This window comes from Homarus americanus, unplaced genomic scaffold (assembly GCF_018991925.1).
Source record: "Homarus americanus isolate GMGI-L3 unplaced genomic scaffold, GMGI_Hamer_2.0 scaffold16712, whole genome shotgun sequence".
In the NCBI taxonomy this organism is placed as follows: Eukaryota; Metazoa; Arthropoda; class Malacostraca; order Decapoda; family Nephropidae; genus Homarus; species Homarus americanus.
The window spans coordinates 975,057-1,000,703 of NW_024757794.1; the positions used below are offsets into that span (position 1 = coordinate 975,057).

General features: G+C 46.7%; 1 protein-coding gene across 5 annotated transcripts in view; it reads left to right on the forward strand.

Annotated features, from left to right (window-relative positions):
* The window catches only part of LOC121857782, a 94,336-nt gene that overhangs the window by 64,771 nt on the left and 3,918 nt on the right, over positions 1-25,647 (forward strand). For 4 of the 5 annotated variants that reach the window (XM_042353976.1, XM_042353974.1, XM_042353975.1 and 1 more), the window contains exons 2-4: positions 10,905-12,833; positions 22,355-22,484; positions 23,885-24,006. In XM_042353976.1, the coding sequence (XP_042209910.1) occupies positions 12,771-12,833; positions 22,355-22,484; positions 23,885-24,006 (315 nt within the window). In that variant the 5' untranslated portion in view covers positions 10,905-12,770. Of the gene's footprint in view, positions 1-629; positions 705-10,904; positions 12,834-22,354; positions 22,485-23,884; positions 24,007-25,647 lie in introns of those variants that run through there. The other variant, XM_042353977.1, reaches the window with a different exon arrangement.

Here is a 25,647-nt window from a genome sequence, read left to right on the forward strand (position 1 = left end):
CAAGTGAATGCATCAAGAATGTCGCTGACGCTATGTGGATACCTGAGACTGGAAGCGTTTATGGCCTTATATAGTTATGTTGGTGTGTCGAAGGAACTAGGAGCAGCCAGGGAGTCGGGCGCCAATCAGGTCGCGTTACACGTTGGAAAACTTCCCGTAAAAGAAGCGCTGACGAATGCTTGACGCTCTGATCCACATCACACGGCCCTGAGTTCCCTCCTAAATTAAACGTCCAAGTCAGTTCAGCAGTGAAAGAAATGGTGATTTAATTGGTAGTATTTCAGAAAGTCATTGCCAAGTGGGAGTTGAGTTACGGCGTGTGCCCAGGACGCATGCGCAGTAAATCCAGTTATAGAAACGCTCCTGATTTAAATCCAGTAGTGTGAACCTCCCGTGTGTGAGTGGGCCCCAGAAAAACGATCAAACTATCTCTCAAGCTTACGAGATTCCTGTCGTGTTTGTCGTGTGTAACCCACCTGCTAAAAATGTTGATGGTTCATGCTAGGTTAAAATTTAATGATTGGTTACATGTGTGTACAGAGAACCCCGGGTTATAGGAGCTTCAGGCCCTCAGTCTCGTTCCGACCCTCGTAAAGCTGTGTGTGCAGGGCGCGCGTCTTGGGGTGCACCGTCACACCAGGGCCTTCAAGATCACAAGACTAACTATAATATCTGACGCCCACAACAGACAGAAAGACATCTTTGTGAGTCATTCTATTAGGACGTTAGTTAAGACGGTGGTAGTAGTGTGTCCTGGAACAAGGTAGTGGTAGTAGTGTGTCCTGGAACAGGGTAGTCTGGTAATAATGTGTTTTTAATGTCAATGTTGGACTGCTCAGGCCATCATCAACCATATTAGGAGTTGTGACAGTTGAAAGGCTCACTGCTCGGCCGTCTACGAGTCCTTCATCAGCATTCAGTCTCAAGGTCAGGGGCAGGGGTCGGGGTCAGGGGGTACCAGAATGCTACGCTGTAGTTCAGAGTCCCGGGTGAGAGGGGACGGTCTGCTGCTGTTATCGGCCTACCATAACACGCGATCGTCTTCGTTATGGATGTCACACAACAATCTCGTTACTGGAACACTGTCATAAAGTGTATGTTTTTATAATTGGATGTCACTTACTAGGTCGTGTGTGTAGTCTTATTATTATAATATTCTCCTAAGCTGTAAATATTTCCATAACTTGACCTAATAATCTTACTTATTCTGTCCCTTATCTTAATAACTTAATCTAACCCCAAGATTACCAAGCAAAACCTAACCTTCATGACATACCCAACCTAACCCGACCCGACCCAACCATGAAGCTCTTTCTCTATAACTCTCGTCCCCAGCCAGTCACAAACCTCAACCACCTTGTTATTGGCCAATCGAACCGAAAAGGACGTCAAGTGTCGGCTAAATGAGTTGTGTGATGTGACACTCTTCCTCCTATCGGGTGTCGGTGCCGCTCACAGGACCCGACGGAGGCCCTTGTAACTTTACATTAGAGACAGACAGACAGACAGATTGACTGACTGACTCCACCACCAACCTGCAGTTCGGGTTTATAACCCCGAAACCCGAGCCTTTGAACCCATTACCGTACCTTCGTACCCATAAACGTACTAGCGAACCCTTGGGACCCCTACCGAACCCCTGAACCCTTAGAAATATGGCTTCCTCATCTTCAAGAAAGGATCGGGGTATCAGAGTTTAAGGTTCAAGAATCGTTGGTTCAGAGTTTTAGGTTTAAGATCTGGAGGTTTCAAAGTTCGGTCGCCAGGGTCCAGTTGTGTGGGGTTGGGTAGTGTTTCAAACCTTGATTGTGTTAGGTGTCACCTGGTCGGCTGTACACCTACACACTATACCTGCCATAATAATGAGTGTACTTGGCGTTTTCCAACAACAGCAGCAAAGCCCGGTGCTGAGTGACGACTCCGGCTGGCTACTAGTAAGTTACCGACCGTCCGAGTTACAAGCTGGCCCCACCTGACCTGCACCCTCTCCTTCCTTCGTGGCTCCAACACATAAAAGAAAAATGGAATAAATATTTATAGGTAGATGGATAAGAATTGAATTTTTTTATTTGTTAAATGATACCGAAGTTATTAACACTTAACAAAGAAACAAAACACTTACAAGCTTATATCCTTCTGGCATAAGTTAGTTTAAGGACTCCTCGCGATCGTCCGGTGGCGCTGTACAGGTCGTTATCGCTGGTCGTTACATCTGTTAATCATGGAAGTATTTTTAATGATGAGAGAACCAGGTTGTGACTTACCTTCACCATACAACCTCGCGTGTTGCCGCATCCTGGTAGCTGCCCGCACCATCCTCGACGAGTAAGTAAGACTTGATAGATCCTGCACCCCTGGACGCTCAGTGAGACACGCTGCTCCCGGACACCGAGGACCTTGTGGAGCAGAGCAAGTAAACGGTGGCAGACGAGAGATGATGTTGAGTCATGACAAGGTTTATGGTGGGGGGGGGGCTATCAGGATCGATATACAGTCATCAGCAAGTAGAGTGGTGATGGTACAGTACTCGTCTGTCCTCGAGGTTTAGTTTCACTGTTGAAGAAACTGAGTAAAACTTTACTAAACTAACACCTACAAGCAACTTGTCGCCTCTCACTCGGACTCGAATTATCTCGTTAAATCTCGTGATTTTTTTCCAACACGGATCGTGTGTGTTGGAGGGAGGGGTGAGGTGTGTGCGTATGTATGTATAAGGTGTGTGCGTGCAGTGGTGTATGGTATAGCGACACGCAAGGTGGGTATGAGAGGTAATATTTCAGTTGATGTATTAACGAGCCGACAAGGGTAATGGGTGTACTAGTGGCCGACAAAGGTCGGGTGTACTAGTGGCCGACAAGGGTACTAGTGTCCTGTACGGCTGCTACACATGCGGGCGGGTCAAGTGGCTTGTGTGTCAGGTAAAGCTTGAGGAGTGTTTCCAAGTCGAGGTTCCTCCGCTGACGACGGTAGCCTCGAGGAGCTGTCGGGGTGAAGAACCTTTTTATGTACACACACTTTCCCAGGTGGTTAGTGGTGCTACGTGGTGAAAACCGTACGTGTCATGGTAACAGTACGTGGTGGAAACTGGACGTGTCATGGTGACAGTACGTGGTGGAAACTGGACGTGTCATGGTGACAGTACGTGGTGGAAACTGGACGTGTCATGGTGACAGTACGTGGTGGAAACTGTACGTGTTTATTGTTGTGGTAGTAGTGTGGTGGTGGCACGTGGCGCTAGTGATGTGTACATTGTATATGGTAATTGGTGGTGGTGAAATGTGGTGGTGGTATAAGTGGTAATGGTTGTAGTGATGGATGGTGGTGGTATAGTGATGATGGATGGTAGTGGTGATGGTGGTAGGACGTGTAGGATAGTATGGTGGTGGTAGGTGGTGTGTATGTTGTGTGTTTTATTTATGTGGGTTATAACTTGAGCCGTCGTCCTCGAAGGGCTAAGCGTGGAGGACGACCATTGTGTGTTGGGTTAAGCAAACTCGAGACCGTGTTGACCTCTGGAGTCTTACCCAATGTTATATTCCTTCACCCGCCACCTCATTGTGCTGAGCTGTAGACACACACACACACACACACACACACACACACACACACACACACTTCTGCTTATTTTCGACCGCCGAGTCAAGAGGCTGAGAGACCTTTTATGTACTTGTGGCAAATGAATACAAGACGAGCAAACGCTGAATAAATAAACACACAAACTCTTCCAATAAATCTCTCGTGAACAAGAGATCGACAAAAACAAGTGAGCATCACAACCACTATAAAACGGGTACTTAAACGAGGATGGGTAATGTAATCTTGCTCTTGATCTGTTTTTATAGATGGCGCTGTAGGTAGTTTACAAGCATTCCCGTGATTATTTTTATCTAATCTACGTCTCAACTTGCCGTGTTTCGTGTTTTAAGTAGTTATCGTTCCTTGCCGTGTTGTCTGGTTCGCCTGTTGCATTGTCCCGCACACAATAGGTTTTTTTCTCGCAAAATAAGTTCCAGGTCATATTATACTGTACGTAGACAACAGGTGTGAACGGCGGCTCTGCTATTTGTACATATGACCACAAGGGTTCGATGAAGACAGATTAGCGAAGACTTGGGTGGGATTAAGGCAAAGTGGGGTGCAAGTTGGATTAGTTAAGATTTAGGTTAGGACAAAGTTAAGTTTACATTAAGTTTAAGAGAAAGCTCCGGCTCCGGGGATCAGCGAGGTCAGTCATCACACCTGGCTCACCCTATAGGACCTACCTGACTCACCTGGCTTAAATTAGCCCCGTCATAAACAGAGTTATCTTGGCGCATTCACCGGAGTGATTTTTATCCCCAAGTGAGTTGAAGTCATATCGAGGGTTAAGAGTTGGCACCGTACTGTTCTGTGAACCCGTGTGTGTGGGGGGGAGGAGGCTGCCTCTCACAACACTCTGGGAGGCTGGACGGAAGTGGTGCTTCATGTGTTGATGTAAATCTCTTGTTAATTACGCTTTAATGAGGGCTTCAGTAGTTAAGGCAGCTGTAACCTATCTGTGGCCTGGAATGGGCGGCTCTAGGGGCGACCAGGTGAGGTGGGTGGCTCCAGGGACGGCCAGGTGAGGTGGGTGGAGGGGCGAGTGCGTCTGGGTGATGTCGGGATGGGTGGGCAGGCGGTCGTGACACACCAAGGTAAGAGGACCTCACTGGGCCCTTCACTTACTCAGGTCTATTGTGGACGAACACGTCATACCTGTTGTGTCCAGACCACCCCCCCCCCACATGTCCTCCTGGGTACTGGGGACCTTAACTCAGGGCTCGTGGTGCTACTACACACACACACACACACACACACTCAAGGATCAAATATTACGTATAACATCTTGATCTCCCTGATGTTTGTCTTATCACTGGAAGCTCAGCACGATCACCAATATCCAGGTGAACTGTTTACAATATATCCCCAAGAATACCTTTTTTCACACCCTCTGATATAATTCTCGACCTACCTAACAAAACACTCTCGGTCGTTACCAAAGTCTCGGTGTAATATCGACGCCATTGCTCTCGTATGAATTTATGTATGGTACCTTAGTGTAACTTTGATGTGATTTCAACTTAGGGTGGGAGAAGGTAACGTATGAAACTTTGAGAATCCCTGGGCTAGATTTCCTGTAGAGGTAAGCTGGCGGGGGAAGGGGAGAGGAATGGGAGGATTGGAGAGGAGGAAAAAGCCTAAGATGGTGAAGGGGGGAGGTGAGTTGTGGCAGGTGGGTGATTGAGGGGGAAGATTGTCAGGCAGGCAGGCAGGCAGGGAGGGAGGGAGAGGGGGGCAGGTGAGAGGGGAAGAGAGTGGCGGGTGAGAGAGGGGGGAAAGTGGCAGGTGAGAGTGGGGGAGCTGTACCGGATATAGAGGTCGTGGTAAGAGCACTACATGACGCTCATTGCTAAAATTACACTGATTAACTTGTACGCCCCGCGACCTGTGGGGGAGGGGGGAGGTGACGGTGATGTTCTTGTACACACATACACACACTCACATACACACACTCACATGCACACACACACACTCGCATACACATTCACATACACACACACACACTCACATAAACATGGGAATAACAACAAACAATACTGAGAAGCCTTAATGCACCTTAATTACTCGACATACCTGTCTTTTGATGGTTAGGTCGATTGGTGAGAGGTCGAGCAGTGACTGAGGCAAGGGATGTGAGGGGTCGAGCAGTGAGTGAGTGAGGCAAGGGATGTGAGGGGTCAGGCAGTGTGAGGAGGGATGGGTCGAGCAGTGAGTGAGGTGAGGCAAAGGATGTGAGGGGGTCGAGCAGTGAGTGGAGGCAAGGGATGTGAGGGGTCGAGAGGGCAAGGGATGTGAGGGTCGAGCAAGGGGATGTGAGGGGTCGAGCAAGTGAGTGAGGCAAGGGATGTGAGGTCGAGCAGTGGTGAGTGAGTGGAAGGGATGAGAGGGGAGCAGTGGTGGAGTGAGGCAAGGGATGTGAGGTCGAGGCAGTGAGTGAGGCAAGGGATGTGAGGGGTCGAGCAGTGAGTGAGTGAGGCAAGGGATGTGAGGGGTCGAGCAGTGAGTGAGTGAGGCAAGGGATGTGAGGGGTCGAGCAGTGAGTGAGTGAGGCAAGTGAGAGAGGTCGAGCAGTGAGAGGCAAGGGAGAGAGATCGAGCAGTGAGTGAGGGAGGCAAGGATGTGAGGGGTCGAGCAGGTGCGGGAGGGGTCGAGCAGTGAGTGAGTGAGGCAAGGGATGTGAGGGGTCGAGCAGTGAGTGAGGCAAGGATGTGGAGGGGTCGAGCAGTGAGTGAGGCAAGGGATGTGAGGGTCGAGCAGTGAGTGAGTGAGGCAAGGGATGTGAGGGGTCGAGCAGTGAGTGAGTGAGGCAAGGGATGTGAGGGGTCGAGCAGTGAGTGAGTGAGGCAAGGGATGTGAGGGGTTGAGCAGTGAGCCTGGGCGGTAGCAGGTGTGTGTCGCAGGCCGAGGTTGTGTAGGGCTTCACGCTCGAGGCCTTCACTGATAAATCATCAATTATATTACAACTACGGCTAACTAGGCCTATACCGCTGTTAAACTACATGGCAGGGATTGTTATGTATTCCCCACACACACTTTTAACCTCTTTAGCACGAGAATTTTAAGGCTTTGGTACACAAGAGGTGAGGGTATTTGAAAGTTAGTTCAATCCCCCACACCACGACAAGGTAATGCAAAATTCGGTCACTAGATGGAGTCTCAGTACAAGGTCTGGATGGAGTTGTATCATCTTTACTATATAAACACGTTAGTTTTCACTCCCCCCAAAAATATCGATTTGCGTCAAAAATAAGCTTGACCTAATACCTTAGTTTTCTGCACTTGGGGTCAAAAAATACTGTTTAAATTAAGGTGCTACTTTACATGCCGATTAAGGACTTATGTTCACAATTTAAAAATTCGAGTAATTAGTGGTAATTAATGACCCTTGAAATAATTAAAGATATTTAAGTCTATTACCTTGGGGGTGGGGAAGTTTAGTGTCTGTCTAATAATGTGTTGTTTGATTATGTCTGATTCTGCATAAACCCCCGCCCCTTCACCCACCAAACCCCGCCCCCCTCCCTTCCCCACCCCACCCAACCCGCCCTTCACCCCACCCCACCCCACCCCCCTTCACCCCCACCCCACCCCAACCCACCCTTCACCCCCACCCCACCCCACCCACCCCCTTCACCCCACCCCACCCCAACCCACCCCTTCACCCCCACCCCACCCCAACCCACCCCTTCACCCCCACCCCACCCCAACCCACCCTTCACCCCCACCCCACCCCAACCCACCCCTTCACCCCCACTCCCAACCCAACCCCCCCCTTCACCCCACCCCAACCCAACCCAATTCTTCACCTTCACCCCAACCCAACCCACCCCTTCACCCCCACCCCAACCCAACCCACCCCCTTCACCCCCCACCCCAACCCAACCCACCCCTTCACCCCCACCCCAACCCAACCCACCTTCATACCCACCCCAACCCACCCCTTGTCCCCCACCCCAACCCACCCCTTCACCCCCCCCAACCCCCCTTCAATTAACCCACCCCTTCACCCCCACCCCAACCCACCCTTCACCCCACCCCAACCCACCCCTTCACCCCCCACCCCAACCCACCCCTTCACCCCAACCCCTCACCCCCGCCCAGGATTCCAAGATCGCGCGTAACATGTAGATACTAAGGCCTGGTTGAGGGGCGGGAGGTGACACAACAGCTGAGGGTCGTGGTGGGGGGGTGGCCAGCTCTACAGGTTACCGTAACCCACGTGCCTCACTTCCTGTTGTGAGCAGCACCCTCACCCTTCCTCCTTCTCCTCCTTCGTCTTCTCTTCATCCTTCCTTCCTTGTTTTTGTAGCCTCTTCCTTTATTCCTCCTCTCCTCCACCTGTCTACCCCGCAGCTGTGGTATGTCAGATAGCAGGAAGTAGAGAAGCCATAATGTTGCATCAGCCAGGTCATCAGAGAGGGTGTGGCAGAGGTGAGGCTGTGGCCCCACCCTGGCTCACACATGGCGCGTTTATAGTTCCAGAACATTATGGTAACAGTGAAATGATATGTTATATAGACAATAAATTGTTTTGTTGAGTGACGCGGGTCATGTTAGGGACGGGGCGGGTACACCAATGTAGTCTGCCTGTTCTCGTTACACGAGGAAGCAGTATAACAGGACACTGTACTGTAAGGCCTTAAATTCTTAAAGAACCCATACACAGCCGGGTGAACTGGGGGTGCCCGGGCTCAAACCAGTGACTCTTGGAACACGTGGCAAGCGCTGTATCCACTCGGCCACCGCACCCCAGTACTGGTATAGATACACAAGATAATTGTTTAGAGCCTTTTGAGAAATATGTTTAGAATATATCAAGAGACAGTGTGTTTGTGATGAAGTACAGTACATTAGACCGAGGGAGGGGGGATCAAGACACGTAAGGTCCAACATCTACGCTGAATCTCCCTAGAGTCCCCAAGTTTGCCTAACTCCAGGAGGTATACATTAAGCTCCGCCCAGTGTCTAACTCCACTATATATTTCATTGCAACACCACAGCCAACACTCTATGACGTTATAATGGTTTAGCCTACTCAGTGGTACAAGTCAACCTGTCCCTCAGTGGGTGGAATTCTCTCGTGATCATGGTAGTTCCCAGCGGAGGCGACACAAGTGGGTTTTTTTGCCTGGTCACGTGTCGGGGTCCACGTGTCTCTCGTCAAAGTGTGGTAATGCGACCCTCAACTCACCAGACCACAACACTGCTGACAGGTTCTAGTTTTATGGTTATGGCTGTGAAACTATTGAATTGAAACAGTTTATTTAGCCAGAAAAACACAGGTACAGAGTGGTTAATAATAACAATATTAACATGGCTGAGCCAGTTGAGAACCTGAGCTCTCTTTTAGGCACCTGATATATCCTGTACATTTATCTCAAGGAAGTATTATACACAATGTTTACACAATCATATATTTTCTGAGGCAGACTGACCTGACCCTTCACAACAGAGGTAGTCAAGCTCACGACCTGGGCAGAGACGATAACTGATTCATGGAAGGTTCATGTGTAGGCGGTGGTAGTTGTTTTCGTGTGGGAGGGTGGAAGTGGATATGTCGGGGAGGAATAAGGGTGGTGGTGAGTAAGGGTAACGGTGTGGGATGAGAGTTGAGGGGAGACAGCAGTATGAGTCAGACCTGAGGCGCCACTAGATTGCTGATGTAAGAATCACATGTTGTAGCTGTCTTTAACACTTCCCGGGAGTGGTGGCTCAATGTTAACCCTCATCACTGTATGGACCATTACAACCAAGTCATTTCCTGATTTAAAGACGTCACATTAATGTCTGTGTTTTTGTGTACAGGAGACGTTAATAAAGTGTGTGTGTGTGTGTGTGTGTGTGTATGTGTGTGTACAGGAGACGTTAATAATGTGTTTGTGTTTGTACAGGAGACGTTAGTGTGTTTGTGAGTGTACAGGAGACGTTAATAATATGTGTGTGTGTGTGTGTACAGGAGACGTTAGTGTGTTTGTGAGTGTACAGGAGACGTTAATAATGTGTGTGTGTGTGTGTACAGGAGACGTTAGTGTGTTTGTGAGTGTACAGGAGACGTTAATAATGTGTGTTTGGGTTCGTAAAGGAAACCAAATGCGTTTAATGTTTCATAATGATGGGAAAGACAAGTTGATGGGAACAGGTAGGCACTTGTGATGGGCGGGTTATTTATCAATAATAAGTGTACTGGTGAACTTGTCATTTGTCAAGTGGTCACGAGCGATATGCACTTCGCCGCCTCTCTTCAACACACTGATCGATGAGCTTGTGTGAGTGAGGGAATGATGAGGAGGACCACCACAACATGTACTACAGTGTGTCATTACAACCTTTGGCGAGACAACTCCTACCTTCCTTGAGCTTAAAGAGAGCTCAGGTTCTCAACTAGCTCAGCCATGTTAATATTGTTATTATTATCCACTCTGTATCTGTGTTTTTCTGGCTATATAAACTGTTTCAATTCAATTCCCCGAGTTGCCTTCCTTTCTCCACCTTCCCTCACCCACCACCACCACGTTCATTCTCCCTCACCACCACCACCTTCATTCTCCCTCACCACCACCACCTTCATTCTCCCTCACCACCACCACCATCTTCATCCTCCCTCACCACCACCTCCATCATCCTCCCTCACCCACCACCACCACTTCATCCTCCCTCCCCCACCACCACCTTCATTCTCCCTCACCACCACCTCCATCATCCTCCCTCACCCACCACCACCTTCATTCTCCCTCACCACCACCACCACCTTCATCCTCCCTCACCACCACCTCCATCATCCTCCCTCACCCACCACCACCACTTCCACACTCTCCCTCCCCCTAACCACCACCTCCCCCACCACTGCCACGCGACCACTAAAGGAAGTCATTATGTTTTTCAAGCTCCTCCTGAGATTCATTCATGGCCGGACGCTGGTTTTTAGTGCGCCTGTTTGTCGTTCATGAGCTAGTTAATAGTCATACATGTGGCAGTTGGCAGTTTAGAAAGACAAATGGGAATTATTATTTGTTGACGGTAGAATATAGGAAAGTTAACTCTCTCTCCCCCATACACACACACACACACACACACACACAGGAGTCATCTGTTTTCCCAGAGCCTCGGCGGACGTCAGCTATCTAACTGACCTAATACTAGCTTGTTTACTGGGGGGCGCCTTAATCCAAGTTAACCTAATCATACCTACCTTAACCTAATCTACCTTAACTCTACCTCAACAAATGGCAAATTTTATACGTTACTTTATTCTCAGTGTTTATAATGACGTAACATTAAGTGTTACTGTGATGTTAGTTGTGCTCATCCTCATTATTGTGTTGCAGGTGTTGGCAGTGAGGTGTGTGGCTGAGCTGCGTGACCACCAACCTCAGTAGCTGAGAGATCAACGTCCAGGACCCGTGCACACCCAGCTGATAGCTTAATTACCGGACCCAAACACAACACTCGGCTTAACCACTGTCAAGAATCTCGCCTAATTCCCTTTAAAGAGCGAGTATTGAGGGAGCATAGCGGGGTTATACTCTCTCAGTGGAGGAGCTCATCTCAGGCTCTGGCGGACTTACACTGAACCTGTCCCCACCAAGTGCAGCCTCCAACACACTATGGCGAGAACCGCTCACTTAACCGGACATTTTTTTCGAGCCAGTAAATGTATTTTTAACGGACTAATGATAGTTTAGTGACGTAGCTAGCTAATGTTTTTATTGTACATTGATCCAAATTCAATCTTTCAACGAAAACTTTTCGAGTGGGAAAAGTTGAGTCAGTGAGGAGACGTCTCCGGGTGCCTGAGTCACGACTCCTTGAAATGTAGTCAGAGCCTCTCACCAGAAGGTAGCAGTGACTCACTTACCCTGACCACACTCAGTCACAAGTGTTAGAAATATGGTGAAGAAAGAGTGTAAACACTTTGTAAACAAACCTTACTCTATGTGAACCGTAATCTTTAAACATTATTTAGCTTTTATTCTTACCACAGCAACACGCCTCAGATACAGATTTACTTTTAACGGTAAAGTGAACCGCGGAAGAAAGTAAGAGCGGTGAGCATCAGAGCTGAACCATCCATCAATAGAGGACACATGGTCGACCACCGCCAAGAACCTCTCACTCACCGCCCCTCACTGTAAAATAACCTGTACCGCTGTAAGCTAATCCTCCACGCTGTAACACCCACCGTCAATAACCATCAAGTGATCTGGGATAAACAAGGCCACCCCGGCACACCCTAGGATACAAACACCCAAGGATCAGTGTGTGTAAGCGACGGGCGCAGCAGTCACACCGGGGGGCCTGATAACCGAGTGTATCCGCAGCAGCTAACCCGTCAATGTTTTAGTTGCTCGCTCCCTCATAGTGGTCATTGTGGGCTGCTCCTCGTGCAGTGCCCGGGTCGCTCTGTCGCCACAGTTTGACGCACGCACACCGCACACACGCGCGCGCGCACAGCCGCTGATGGCTCACTCAACAGTGTATACAAGTGTAGAGGATTATTGACAACAACTGTAAATTACTGTACATATATTGACCCGTGTGAGTGATAAGTATATGCATGTTATAATGTGTTGGAGACAACATAGAAATATATCCATAAAAAGTGACGAAGATAATGAAACTATATAGATTAATATATAAGAACAATATAAAGAGTCGCGACGTATATGAAACAAGTTTGTGTTATCCTCTTCATTGATGAGGGAAGCTTTAATATAATCAGTAAATTAGAGAACTCACTTCTCATTGCTGCAGTTATACTAGTCCGCTTTATTTAGCTGTAAATGACAAATTAATATGTGTACACAAAGAATTATGAACATATGCTTCTAGTGAGTGGCCTCTCGCTTGCTACCTGTATTTAAAAACCTCAGCTAGGAGGAACCTTTCCCGTGTTTACCTGTACACACAAGCTTCTGAAGGAACGGTAACACCAGGGAGCTGTATATATGAAAATAGACCTCAGGGACTAAGAGAGCGACATCAGGTCCACACGGCGACGTTGAGCCCCGTTTAACTGTAACTGCTGAGAAAGTCTTATCCAGCCGCTGAGGTCTCTCCTGGAGCTTCACAAACGCCGCCGAGTCACCACACGTCCTACAAAGAAGAGTAAGATAGCTCGGGGCCGCTTGGAGATCCTTTGCCTTCTGCCCCTATACGCCCATAATCTTCCTCTGCTCCTCGTTGTCCGCAAGATGAAGCCGCGGGCGCTCCTCTGCCTCAGCTGGGTCGTAGTCGTCCTCAGTGGTGGTGTTGAGGTAAGTCACTCCTGAGTTGGCCAAGTGTTTGTTTACGTTGTCTCGCCTTCCGCCAAAAATTATATGCATAGTTTAGTCACCTATGTAGACCCCACGTGTCCCACACGCCGCCCTCCACACGCCGCCCCCCCCCACACGCCGCCCTGCCCCCCCACACACGCCGCCCTTCCCCCACGCCGCCCTGCCCCCCACACGCCGCCCTGTGCCCTCCACGCGCCCTGCCCCCCCCACACGCCGCCCTGCCCCCCCCACACTGCCCCCCCCCCACGCCGCCCTGCCCCACACGCCGCCCTGCCCCCCACACACCACCCTAGCACCACACGACACAATTTTTATTAACATCCGTACCGTACTCTGCCCCCCGACCTGCCTAAGTCGAGCAAACAATAGTCACATTCCTCCCTCTCACACATTCCTCCCTCACACACATCCCTCCTCCTCTCACACATTCCTCTTCCTCTCTCCACACATCTCCTCCCTCTCACACATCACCTCCTCCTCTCTCACACATTCCTCCCTCCTCTCACACACATTCCTCCTCCTCTCACACATTCCTCCTCCTCTCACACACATCTCCTCCTCCTCCTCTCACACATTCCTCCTCCTCCTCTCACACATTCCTCCTCCTCCTCTCACACATTCCTCCTCCTCCTCCCTCACACACATCCTCCTCCCTCACACACATTCCTCCTCTCCTCTCACACATTCCTCCTCCTCACACACTCCTCACATTCCTCCTCCTCCTCCTCCCACACATTCCTCCTCCCTCTCACACACATTCCTCCTCCTCACACATTCCTCCTCCTCCTCACACATTCCTCCTCCTCTCACATTCCTCCTCCTCTCACACACATTCCTCCTCCTCTCACACACACACATCCTCCCTCACACATTCCTCCTCTCCTCCTCCTCCCACACATTCCTCCTCCTCCTCCTCCTCCTCCCCTCACACATTCCTCCTCCTCCTCCTCCTCACACACATTCCTCCTCCTCCTCCTCACACATTCCTCCTCCTCCTCACACACATTCCTCCTCCTCCTCCTCACACACATCCTCCTCCTCCTCCTCACACATTCCTCCTCCCTCTCACACACATTCCTCCTCCTCTCACACACATTCCTCCTCCTCACACACATTCCTCCTCCTCTCACACACATTCCTCCTCCTCTCACACACATTCCTCCTCCTCACACACATTCCTCCCTCTCACACACATTCCTCCTCCTCTCACACACCCACTGTTTTTGGTCCATGGCTCTATAAACACAGCTATTGGTCCCTGGCTCTATAAACAGTTATTGGTCCATGTCTCTATAAACACAGTTATTGGTTCATGGCTCTATAAACACTGTTATTGATCCATGTCTCTATAAACACAGTTATTGGTTCATGGCTCTATAAACACTGTTATTGGTCCATGTCTCTATAAACACAGCTATTGGTCCCTGGCTCTATAAACAGTTATTGGTCCATGGCTCTATAAACACAATTATTGGTCGATATTCCCCTAAACATCGTGAGATAGATATTAAATTAATACAATAATCAATCTGTGTACAGTACATGTTGGTATTAAGTACAGTGTGGTGCGGTAACCTTTAAGTACAAGGTAACATTGGTACATTTGTTGCACAGTAAGTATTGGTCGTAATAATGTGAACAGGTAATAATAATAATGGAGGTAAACACAGGTATACTTCACCAGCTTAAGTATAGCAGCATGATGTCAGCCTCGGGTATTAAGAGAGACGCTGTCCAAGTTGTGTACTATTCTGAGAACACCGCGTAGTGTGTGTGTTATATTATATTTGGTTAAGGTAAATTGAGTGTTAGCTACGTTAAGGTTATGTTAGTTTAGGGTAGGTTTGATTAGTTTAAGTTGGGTTGAAAATAGGTTAGGTTAGGTTAGATTAGGTCAGGTTAAAGTTAGATTTAATTAGTTGGGTTAACATAAAATAGTTTAAATTCCAGTGCCGTTAAATACGACCAATAAACCGTTTGTAAACAGCCGTAACTGTGAACTGTCCATAAAACCCCATTAGTTTGTTGGCGTTGACCACATCTTACGTCAGAGGATAACGGTGGAGGAGGTTAATGTACAGTACAATCAAAGACAAAAGTCGTGTCGCGGTTTTATCCGAAGATTACATATAATTCGTGAAACATTATGAGAGCCCTGCCAACCGTCCGTATGACACAGGCAGAGTGCACCAAAAGTTTAGCCCTTCGGCATATGTTTTCACGACACGATTTTTGTCTTTCATTGTACACACCTGGGGAAAAGGCACACACACACACACACACACACACACGCACGCGCGCGCGCGCGCCCGCGCGCCCGCACCCGCCTAGGTAACGGAATGTTTATGGAATTGTGATAAAAAAATAAACGGAACTTTAAAGATGGACGGTGATACATAAGTGGGTGGACAGGAATCTACACGAACGCCGGGAGGGAGGAAAGAAAGCGTAAATATATGAATGAAAACGGAAGTAATTGATGTCAGGGACGAAGGGTGTGTGTGGGGGGGGGGGTGTGAGGAAGTGGTGAATGCCATGTGGCGCCAGGAGTGCCTGAGTGGGGAAGGGAGGAGAATCTGGCACTGTGGGCGTCACGCGTGCCATTCCTCCTCTCTGGCACACCGTTCCCCTCCACGTGTCTGCAGGGGTGACGGGGGCTGGCTGGAGGGGGTCGTGTTTACTGTCGTGGAGGCTCGGGACGCCACCCCCCACATTACGAGCCACTAAACCACCGTCGCTGCCACTGTGGTCAACACTGTTCCTAGTACAGAAGTGCAGCTGTCAGGCCCAATCCCCGCCTCTCTCCTCGGGAATCAGCTTCTCACACAAGCTGCCTCTCTCACCTCTCCCTAACCCGTCTTCTTCGGTTGGGAGGGGTAAGTGGTCCTAGCGCACGAGTTTCATGTTGTACACTTCGGGTCAGCTCCCCCCATCTGGTTTTCCCAGCATATTTCGTGGCTGTAGGATCTTGTGTGTGTGGGTGGGTAATAGCTTCTCTCGCACTGCAGTCGTCATCTCTCCATTGCTCGGGTTGTCGCTGTACTGTAGTTGTCAGTCAAGCTGGAGACAATGACAAGTGTGTGTGTATGACTGCCCCATTGAGAGTTAAGAAAATACTGCGTTTTATACAACTTTCTCAGGTATTAATCTCTCTCTCTCTCTCTCTCTCTCTCTCTCATATAGTGGCACCCTTGTATTGTTCTTATGCAAATTACATGCCTAATCGTCAAGCCAAATATTATTCCCATTTGTCCAAAGGGGTCCTATTCAAATAATACTTTACTTAGAACACGTGAACATCTGTTATTTAGAACACGTAAACATCAATTAATTAGAACACGAAGTTATGTTAATTAGAACATGTGAACATCTGGAATTTAGAACAAGTGAACATCTGCCTGTAATTAGAGAGGATAAGGTATAATTGTTGTTATTCCGGGGCCTTGACTTGAAAATTATGTTTACTGCAATACCTGGAATGCTTAAGAGCTAGTGGGCGGCCTTGGGCTGTGTGTGGGTGGCCGTGGGCTGTATGTGGGCGGCCGTGGGTTGTGTATGCTTTTCCGTCGGCGGTATGTGGGTGGGGGTGTAGTCCACCGGGGAAGAGGGTGTGTGACGGGCAGGAAATTAATTAGGGCAGCGCCGACACCGTGACCACAGCGACGAGGAAGGTGCCCCCACCTTATCCACTTCGTCGAGGAGCTTGAGTTGTTTTAAAGTCGAGTTGATGGTCTTAGGATGGTATTTATTATATTATTATATGAGGAAAATATATGCAACGAAAGAACGAAATGTTGTCCCTCACGAAACGATCGCAAATATGATGTGTACAAGATGCTCAAAACACACAACAGGCCTTCAGGGGAACTTGTCACTGAGGCAGTTATAAGCCGTGTTTATTTAAGTCTATTGTCAGTGCCTTCTTTAACATTCGTAAGTTAACAATGAGAAGAGATTTATGTTGAAATTTGAAAGGAAATTTTGAAGTGTGAAGTGTCTGCCACGCACCGCCAGTTGCCAGGTGTAGAGAACGTGAGGAACGTGAGGGGTCCCCGTCAAGTGGGGTAGATGGGCCCTCCATCACACACTCACTTGTCTCTGCCTGTGTTGTGACAGCTTCAGGCTTCTGACACCCATTACTACTGAGGCCGCCTTTACTAACATTTTGAACGAAGATTTTGTCCCCTACCTGTTTTGCTTGTAACATCCAGTTAAAGGGTTTTGCTTGTAACATCCAGTTAAAGGGTTTTGCTTGTAACATCCAGTTAAAGGGTTTTGCTTGTAACATCCAGTTAAAGGGTTTTGCTTGTAACATCCAGTTAAAGGGTTTTGCTTGTAACATACAGTTAAAAGGTTTTGTTTGCCAGTTAAGGTGATTTGTTTGTAACATATCCAGTGTTTTGCTTGTAAAATATCCAGAGAAAGCGTTTTTGTTGGTTTTAATAAGTTATTTGTTGGTGTTTATTACTTACAGATGGTTTTAATTATTTATAGAGTAGATTTGGAAAAGGTGTACGATATGGTGAACAGATGAACATTGTGGGAGACATTACAAGTGTATGGGGTGGGAGGAAGGCTATTAAATGCAGTAAAAGCATTCTTTAAGAACAGCTGGATGTTAGACAGGGATGTGTTCTGTACTATACCCGATGTGGTTGTTTAATATATACGTACATGGATGTGAACTATTATACCGTACACTGGTGAAAGTGGTGATAATACAGTAAGCTTTCTTACAGGGCTGCACACATCTCGCGTCCTGATAATAAGGAAGCCAAGTTGCCACTGTTCAGTATAACTGGTGACTGCTGTTCATGGTTGGGCTGTGAACCTCTGATTCTAATGTGCTCTGATCTCTTATTATATAGGTCCAGAGGAGCCAAGTTGCCACTGCCCATATCTCTCTCTCTCATCATTTCACTCCCTTCTCCCTCTGCCACAGGGGAAGACCGAGAGAGACGCCAGACTGTCTCAGGGTTAATCAGAGAGGAGCCTGGGGCCACCATTCAATGGGGGGTTAAATGCGATTTATCCCCTAATGCAAATAAATTAACCACTACTGGACATGGCCACTACCACCACCCTTCACCACTACTACCACAACCATCATTCACCAATTACTGGTTACTAGTGATGGCTGTTACTGGTTACTAGTGATGGCTGTTACTGGTTACTAGTGATGGCTGTTACTGGTTACTAGTGATGGCTGTTACTGGTTACTAGTGATGGCTGTTACTGGTTACTAGTGATGGCTGTTACTGGTTACTAGTGATGGCTGTTACTGGTTACTAGTGATGGCTGCTACTGGTTACTAGTGATGGCTGTTACTGGTTACTAGTGATGGCTGTTACTGGTTACTAGTGATGGCTGTTACTGGTTACTAGTGATGGCTGTTACTGGTTACTAGTGATGGCTGTTACTGGTTACTAGTGATGGCTGTTACTGGTTACTAGTGATGGCTGTTACTGGTTACTAGTGATGGCTGTTACTGGTTACTAGTGATGGCTGTTACTGGTTACTAGTGATGGCTGTTACTGGTTACTAGTGATGGCTGCTACTGGTTACTAGTGATGGCTGCTACTGGTTACTAGTGATGGCTGCTACTGGTTACTAGTGATGGCTGCTGGTTACTAGTGATGGCTGTTACTGGTTACTAGGTGATGGCTGCTACTGAAGTTACTAGTGATGGCTGTTACTGGTTACTAGTGATGGCTGCCACTGGTTACTAGTGATGGCTGTTACTGGTTAATAGTGATGGCTGTTACTGGTTAATAGGTGATGGCTGTTACTGGTTACTAGGTGATGGCTGTTACTGGTTACTAGTGATGGCTGTTACTGGTTAATAGTGATGTATTGTTACTGGTTACTAGTGATGGCTGTTACTGGTTACAAGTGATGGCTGTTACTGGTTACTAGTGATGGCTGTTACTGGTTACTAGTGATGGCTGTTACTGGTTACTAGTGATGGCTGTTACTGGTTACTAGTGATGGCTGTTACTGGTTACTAGTGATGGCTGTTACTGGTTACTAGTGATGGCTGTTACTGGTTACTAGTGATGGCTGTTACTGGTTACTAGTGATGGCTGTTACTGGTTACTAGTGATGGCTGTTACTGGTTACTAGTGATGGCTGTTACTGGTTACTAGTGATGGCTGCTACTGGTTACTAGTGATGGCTGCTACTGGTTACTAGTGATGGCTGTTACTGGTTACTAGTGATGGCTGTTACTGGTTACTAGTGATGAAACATTGCTGGTTACTAGTGATGGCTGTTAGTTACTGGTTAGGTTACTAGTGATGGCTGTTACTGGTGGTTACTGGTGATGGCTGTGTGATGGCTGTTACTTACTAGTGATAACTGTTACTGGTTACTGTGATGGCTGTTACTGGTTACTAGTGATGGCTGTTACTGGTTACTGTGATGGCTGTTACTGGTTACTAGTGATGGCTGTTACTGGTTACTAGTGTTACTGGCTGTTACTGTTACTGGATTGTGCACTAGTGATGGCTGTTACTGGTTACAAGTGTTTTAAGATTTACTGGTTACTGGTAGTAGCTGTTACTGGTTACTGTTACTGATTTACAAGTGATGGCTGTTACTGGTTTACAAGTGATGGCTGTTGTTACTGGTTACAAGTGATGGCTGTTACTGGTTACTGGTTGTTACTGTGTGATGGCTGTTACTGGTTACAAGTGATGGCTGTTACTGGTTACAAGTGATGGCTGTTACTGGTTACAAGTGATGGCTGTTACTGGTTACTAAGTGATGGCTGTTACTGGTTACTAGTGATGGCTGTTACTGATTTACTAGTGATGGCTGTTACTGGTTACAAGTGATGGTATGGTTACTGTTTGCACGGTTACAAGTGATGGCTGTTACTGATTACTGGTTACAAGTGATGGCTGTTACTGGTTACAAGTGATGGCTGTTACTGGTTACTAGTGATATTACTGGTGGCTGTTACTGGTTACTAGTGATGGCTGTTACTGGTTACTAGTGATGGCTGTTACTGGTGATGGCTGTTACTGGTTACAGTGATGGCTGTTACTGGTTACTAGTGATGGCTGTTACTGGTTACTAGAAAAAGCATTGCTGGCTGTTGGCTGTTACTGGTTACTAAGTGATGGCTGTTATGGTTACTAGTGATGGCTGTTACTGGTTACTAGTGATGGCTGTTACTGGTTACTAGTGATGGCTGTTACTGGTTACTAGTGATGGCTGTTACTGGTTACTAGTGATGGCTGTTACTGGTTACTAGTGATGGCTGTTACTGGTTACTGATGGCTGTTACTGGTTACTGCTTACTGGTTACTAGTGATGGCTGTTACTGGTTACTAGTGATGGCTGTTACTGGTTACTAGTGATGGCTGTTACTGGTTACTAGTGATGGCTGTTACTGGTTACTAGTGATGGCTGTTACTGGTTACTAGTGATGGCTGTTACTGATGTTTTTTTGTTTTGTTTCTTGTTGTTGGAACCGGTCGCCAGCCGTATACTGTAGTTATTGATGCTGCTGCCTCAATCCCCACTACTGTTGAGTTGCTGTTATTGTTCTTGCTAGATCAGTAGCGCAGGTAACAAGGCCACTACTGTTTCACCAGTGGACCAAATGGCGCCACTCTGCTCCCCTCTGATTACCTGGGCGTCACCCCCTCCCCTCCGTGTATACCAAGTGTTTGTTTCTTCATCCTATTGCCTCTTCCTTTGCTTCCTCTTTCATCGGTCCTCCTCCTCGGGTCGCATAAATAAAACGTTTTCCATCATCGAATAAATAGTTTAAAATGTGTGAATAAATAAGTGTTTCATGTTGATGAATAAATAAAACGTTTGCTTGTAGTGGATACAACAATCACTGACGGTGAATGAGATACATCTGGGAGAGACTGTGTACTACGTGATGAAAGGGTCGCCCTCCTTATTGTTTTAGTGTTTTACAAACTCTCAAAGGGGAAACTCCACCGCAAATGTACACATGAGTTTGTGGGGTTATGAGATATTGGTTCACACTCAGGCTGGAATGGAGAAAGGAAACTCACAAAGTGCTCTCTGTATACATATTGTATTGGATGTACAATGCAGCTTGTTGCTGGGTAGGCAGCATGGCTACAAGCGCCAAGGTCGCCGGAGCGGAGGAGGAGGTGGTGTTGCTTGCTGGTGGCCGTAGGTAGAAAGAGGGTGGTCACAGCGGGGTGAGGTCTTATAAGGCGGGATTTGATAGTTGACCCCCGCTCCGTCAGGCAGCGCTGTAGGCGTAGGCTGGGGAATTCGAGAAGGGTCGGCTACTAAGCGACAAACGGCTCTTGTAGGGGAGGAATCCACTACATGTTAACCCATCCACAATCCAAACTAATCTGACCCAGCTGAGCTTAACCCGATCATGGTACCTCAATTCTAGCCTCTCCTAGTGTTAAAGGTGAGATAACATGTTTACAGGCGAGACTAAGGTTGTTTTTCTGATAGATTTGGCGGTTATATAATTAATCTTAACAGATGATAGAAAGATGCCAACTAACTATCATACTCAAGTGACAACACAAGTTCCCTGCCTTAATAGTGTCAACAATGCTCTGGGACTTATCGAACCGACTCTTGACTAGCCCAGTCACACCTGGCAATATAGCCAAAGCTTGCTTAACCTAATATAACAACATTTTGTCAGATCTAACTTAACAAAGTGAGCTCTGTTGCCCCCACTGAGGAAAAATAAGGCTTTGAATCCTGGTTGAACGGTTTAGCCAGACATGGATGCAATGTAACTGATTCGCTGTTGTCACTTGCTGCCTGGTGGGTCGTGTAAGTGGCTGCCTTTTTTCTATTCTCCATGATTTGTGGATAATAAAGGAGTAATTAGATCGTTGCTGGGCTGCCAAGTCTCACCTGATGGTTATACTGTACACACATTCGCCTCATCTGTATTCAACTTAGTGTTGTAACTTGTTCCACCACAGCGGGGTTGTATGCACTTGGCTTCCTCCTTATTGAAAATTGCATTTTGTTTGACACCAAGTACAAAAAATATGTACTACCTATACTACAACATAATCTCTTAATACATGTGAGATATTATCCACAGCATGAGTTAGAATATTCCTTGCGTAGAAACTTTGTATTTTGTGCCTTAAGACTTTGGTTGATGAAATATGCGAGCATTTTTAACACCATTCTCAGTCATGTAAAATATTAAATATTAATGCAATGTTTGACTGTATTAAGTAGTATCATATGTCTCAGTCTACTGCACATAATGACATACATTTTAGGCCAGCCTCACATTCTCCCTCTCTTCTTGAGTCGGACAGGCCAAGAATGTATCGCATTGAAACCTGTGTTAAAATCTCGTGATTTACGTTTAGGTTTCAGGACAGCAACCCTATCGTAAATCTGGGGATACCTGTATATTGAAAATCATATTTAGATAATTTTTATGATGCTCACATAATACTTTATTATTCATATTCATTCTTTATTCTATAAACTGACTTGTGCTTGACATTTACCAGGGTCTCATGTTCCTGCCAGCACCAGGTGACCACTGCAGTGACAACATTGACTGCACCAGCGGCTGTTGTCTCATGACAGGCCACCGTCACCGACGACCCATTGGCGTCTGTCAGTCTCTACGACAGATCGGTAAGTGACCTGCCACTCCTCTTCCACCCTACCTCATATACGAGGTCCGACACAAAAATAACGAGACTGACCCTATAACTCGGGAACCAAGAGTAGAAGGGGAGGGACAAACTGACCGTTATTGAACATGTTCTAACCTGTCAGTGTGACAAGTCTCAACTCGATCGCTTCACTCAGTGCAAGTGGACGTGTGTTCAAGTATAGACATGTTCTTACACTCGGTCGGAAAATGTTGGACAGCAAAACTGAGCAACGAGTTATCAAGTTTCTCGTTAAACTTAAGAAATCCGCGATGGAAACTTTTCAATTATTGACTTGGGCTTATGGTGAAGATTGCATGTCTCGTGCACTCGTTTTTGAATGGCACAAACTATTTTTGAAAGACAGAGAAACCATAAAAGATGATGACAGCCCAGGCCGTCCACGCACAGCAGTTTCTGATGACAACATTGAAAAAGTGCGAGAGGTGATTAGAAAAACTGTAGGTTGGGTGTTCGAGCAATAGTTGAGAAAGTTAATTTAGACAGGGAAAGTGTTTGACGCATTCTAGCAGAAGAATTGAACATGACAAAGGTTTGTGCAAAAATGGTTCCAAGAATGCTGTCAAATGAACAATGCACTAGCCCACAACGCTTTGTCTGTGAAGCAGTTTTTTGCCAATAAAAACAGCACGGCTTGAGCACCCACCCTATTTGCCAGACCTGACTCCATGCAACTTCTACCTCTTCTTAAAGATCAAGTCCGTGTTCAAAGGAACCAATTTTTTGTCAGTAGAAGAGGTGAAAGCAAAAACGACTGAGCTCCTCAACAGCCTTACAGGGCATGGTCTGCGGAATTGCTTTGAACTTTGGCAGCATCGTATGCAGCTGTGTGTCAACCCGGAAGGGAACTACTATACTTTGATGGCGATCGCAGTTGAATTTCCAAATTTGGTAAATAAAAAGTTACAGCATCAGTCTATTTTTTTTTGTGTTGGACCTCGTAGTTCTTCTGACCGGAGAAGAAATAAGTTAAAACACATGGTGGGTGTGACCTGGTAATTATTCATCCATTTATATGTTCAGTGAAAGCCAGCAACACAGGCTGAAATACAGTACAGTAATTGAGTTGTGAAGATCATACAGGCCATAAAGTAGGATACTGTTCAAGGAAATGTGATAAAGACCTTCAAAACAGTGCAAGGGGGGTATTGTTTCATCTAGAGACTGGCCACATAACAGCAGTAGCCCTACCATATGTCACATTGTTTAGCTATTGAAGACCTATCGCATAACAAGCTAGCTCTCCTCCCTTTCACACCCAGACTAATGCACCGGTTGACCCAATTGGTGTCCTCCATACTTCCCACATTTCCAAACCATCTCTAAATATAATTTTAGTAACTCATTGTCTATTCACAGGTGAATATTGTGCTCCAGGAAACCGTCTGAGAAATTACTATGGGTCTCAGGTGTATACATATTCTTGTCCCTGTGGTTCAAGGCTCATCTGCAAGCCTAAGTGGTCAACCATACTCTATGGCGTAAGTATTGTACTATACTGCATACTGCCCTTTAGTGTGGCCACTTAATCCTCAGGTTACTTAACTTACTTCTTAACTTAAAGGTTGCTGCCACCACACCACAGGACAGCTTGTGTAGTGAGGGCAGAGCAACCCAGGCACTATGAGTTCGTGTTTTTCTTTAATCTAGTTGAGAGTGGAAGGGTGAAACCCCAACCAAGAATTTAACTATACTGTTCTTTATTTCCAAATAAAAAATATTGCATTCAGTCACAATACAAAATAGCTGACCCTTCCCAAGCAATTATTAAGGTCACTCCACCACACAAAAGTATCCAAATATTTAAGGTCTTCTCTCTCCATACAAAATCATTGCCCTCCTTCCCCAGGTCATTCCTTCCCCAATATTACCTGTAATACTTAATAGCACCAACATCCTCAACATCACCTGAATAAGGAACATTAAATAATATACACAATACTGTACATACAGGTACCGCAGCTCATCCTTAGCTCCAAGGTACGCATAGTAGGTACCCATCTCTCGCACTACTCTTGTTAGGTAAATGAGATCCTTCCCAGGCATTCATTCGTACCAGGACTATTTCTGCGTCTGGTATCATTAGGTCGCTTTAAGTAGCAGCCGTGAGCACCTTGAGTAGCGCCGTCATTTCTTAACATCCAGGGTGTTGAAGTGTGAGATGTTCAGAGATCCATAGTTGAGGTTGCATAATGGCCATAAGCATTACTCACAGCACCAGGTGGGTTCCTCAAGTAGAACAGTGGTTGTTGGGCCAAGCATTCTCTCCGACCTCACTGGTCTGCCTCTGCTCACAGGCGTGTACACCTGCGTGTATGAGATGTCGAGTGTAAACAAATGTGTTTACTGGCCTGATGGGCTTGTGTATTAACACAGCATTACAAAGCCTCTTAATTAACTTATTATATTACCAATAACATTAGGCAAGGCTTTAAGATATACATCTTAATTACTCTGTTATACACTAGTTGTAGTGTACTGATGTGGAGCGTCACCGAGGATGAGCCTCTGCGCCTCACATTGAACAGGCCTAAGGGTGCCAATACTTAAATATCACCATGTTGTTATTCTGGCCCCCACACATACTTTCTTTTGTATTGTGACTTTATGCTTATAGTTACATACCTTAATTCTAAATTACATACTCCAGTAAGTGTGTGATTTGTTACTTTCGGGCAAATGACTTTGTCTATCGCATCACCTCGAGACTGTAGTCGCGGGCGGTTTAGGCGCCAGACCAAAAAAAAAAAAAACTGTGGTTCTTGGCTTGGGGATATCCACTTCACTTTATTCCCTATGTATGGTTCATTCCTCCACACTTTGCAGTTGTTTAACACCTTCACAAGAGTCCCGAATCATTACACTGTTTGTGGTATTCGTCACATGGGATAACGATGTGTATTAAGCTCACACCGAGGTACATAAGATATTTTCCTTGGAGTATAGTTTATGGGTCAATCCCAACACTTCACATATGGCTGATACACTTGTATTTTTCCCCAGATCATTGTTCTCTCATACTCTTCTTTTCATCTAATACCTGAGGTAGCTACGTTTACTAATCGTACAAAGACGTAAATACCGTAACCTTCAGACACGATCACACTTCTTCGCTATAGTAC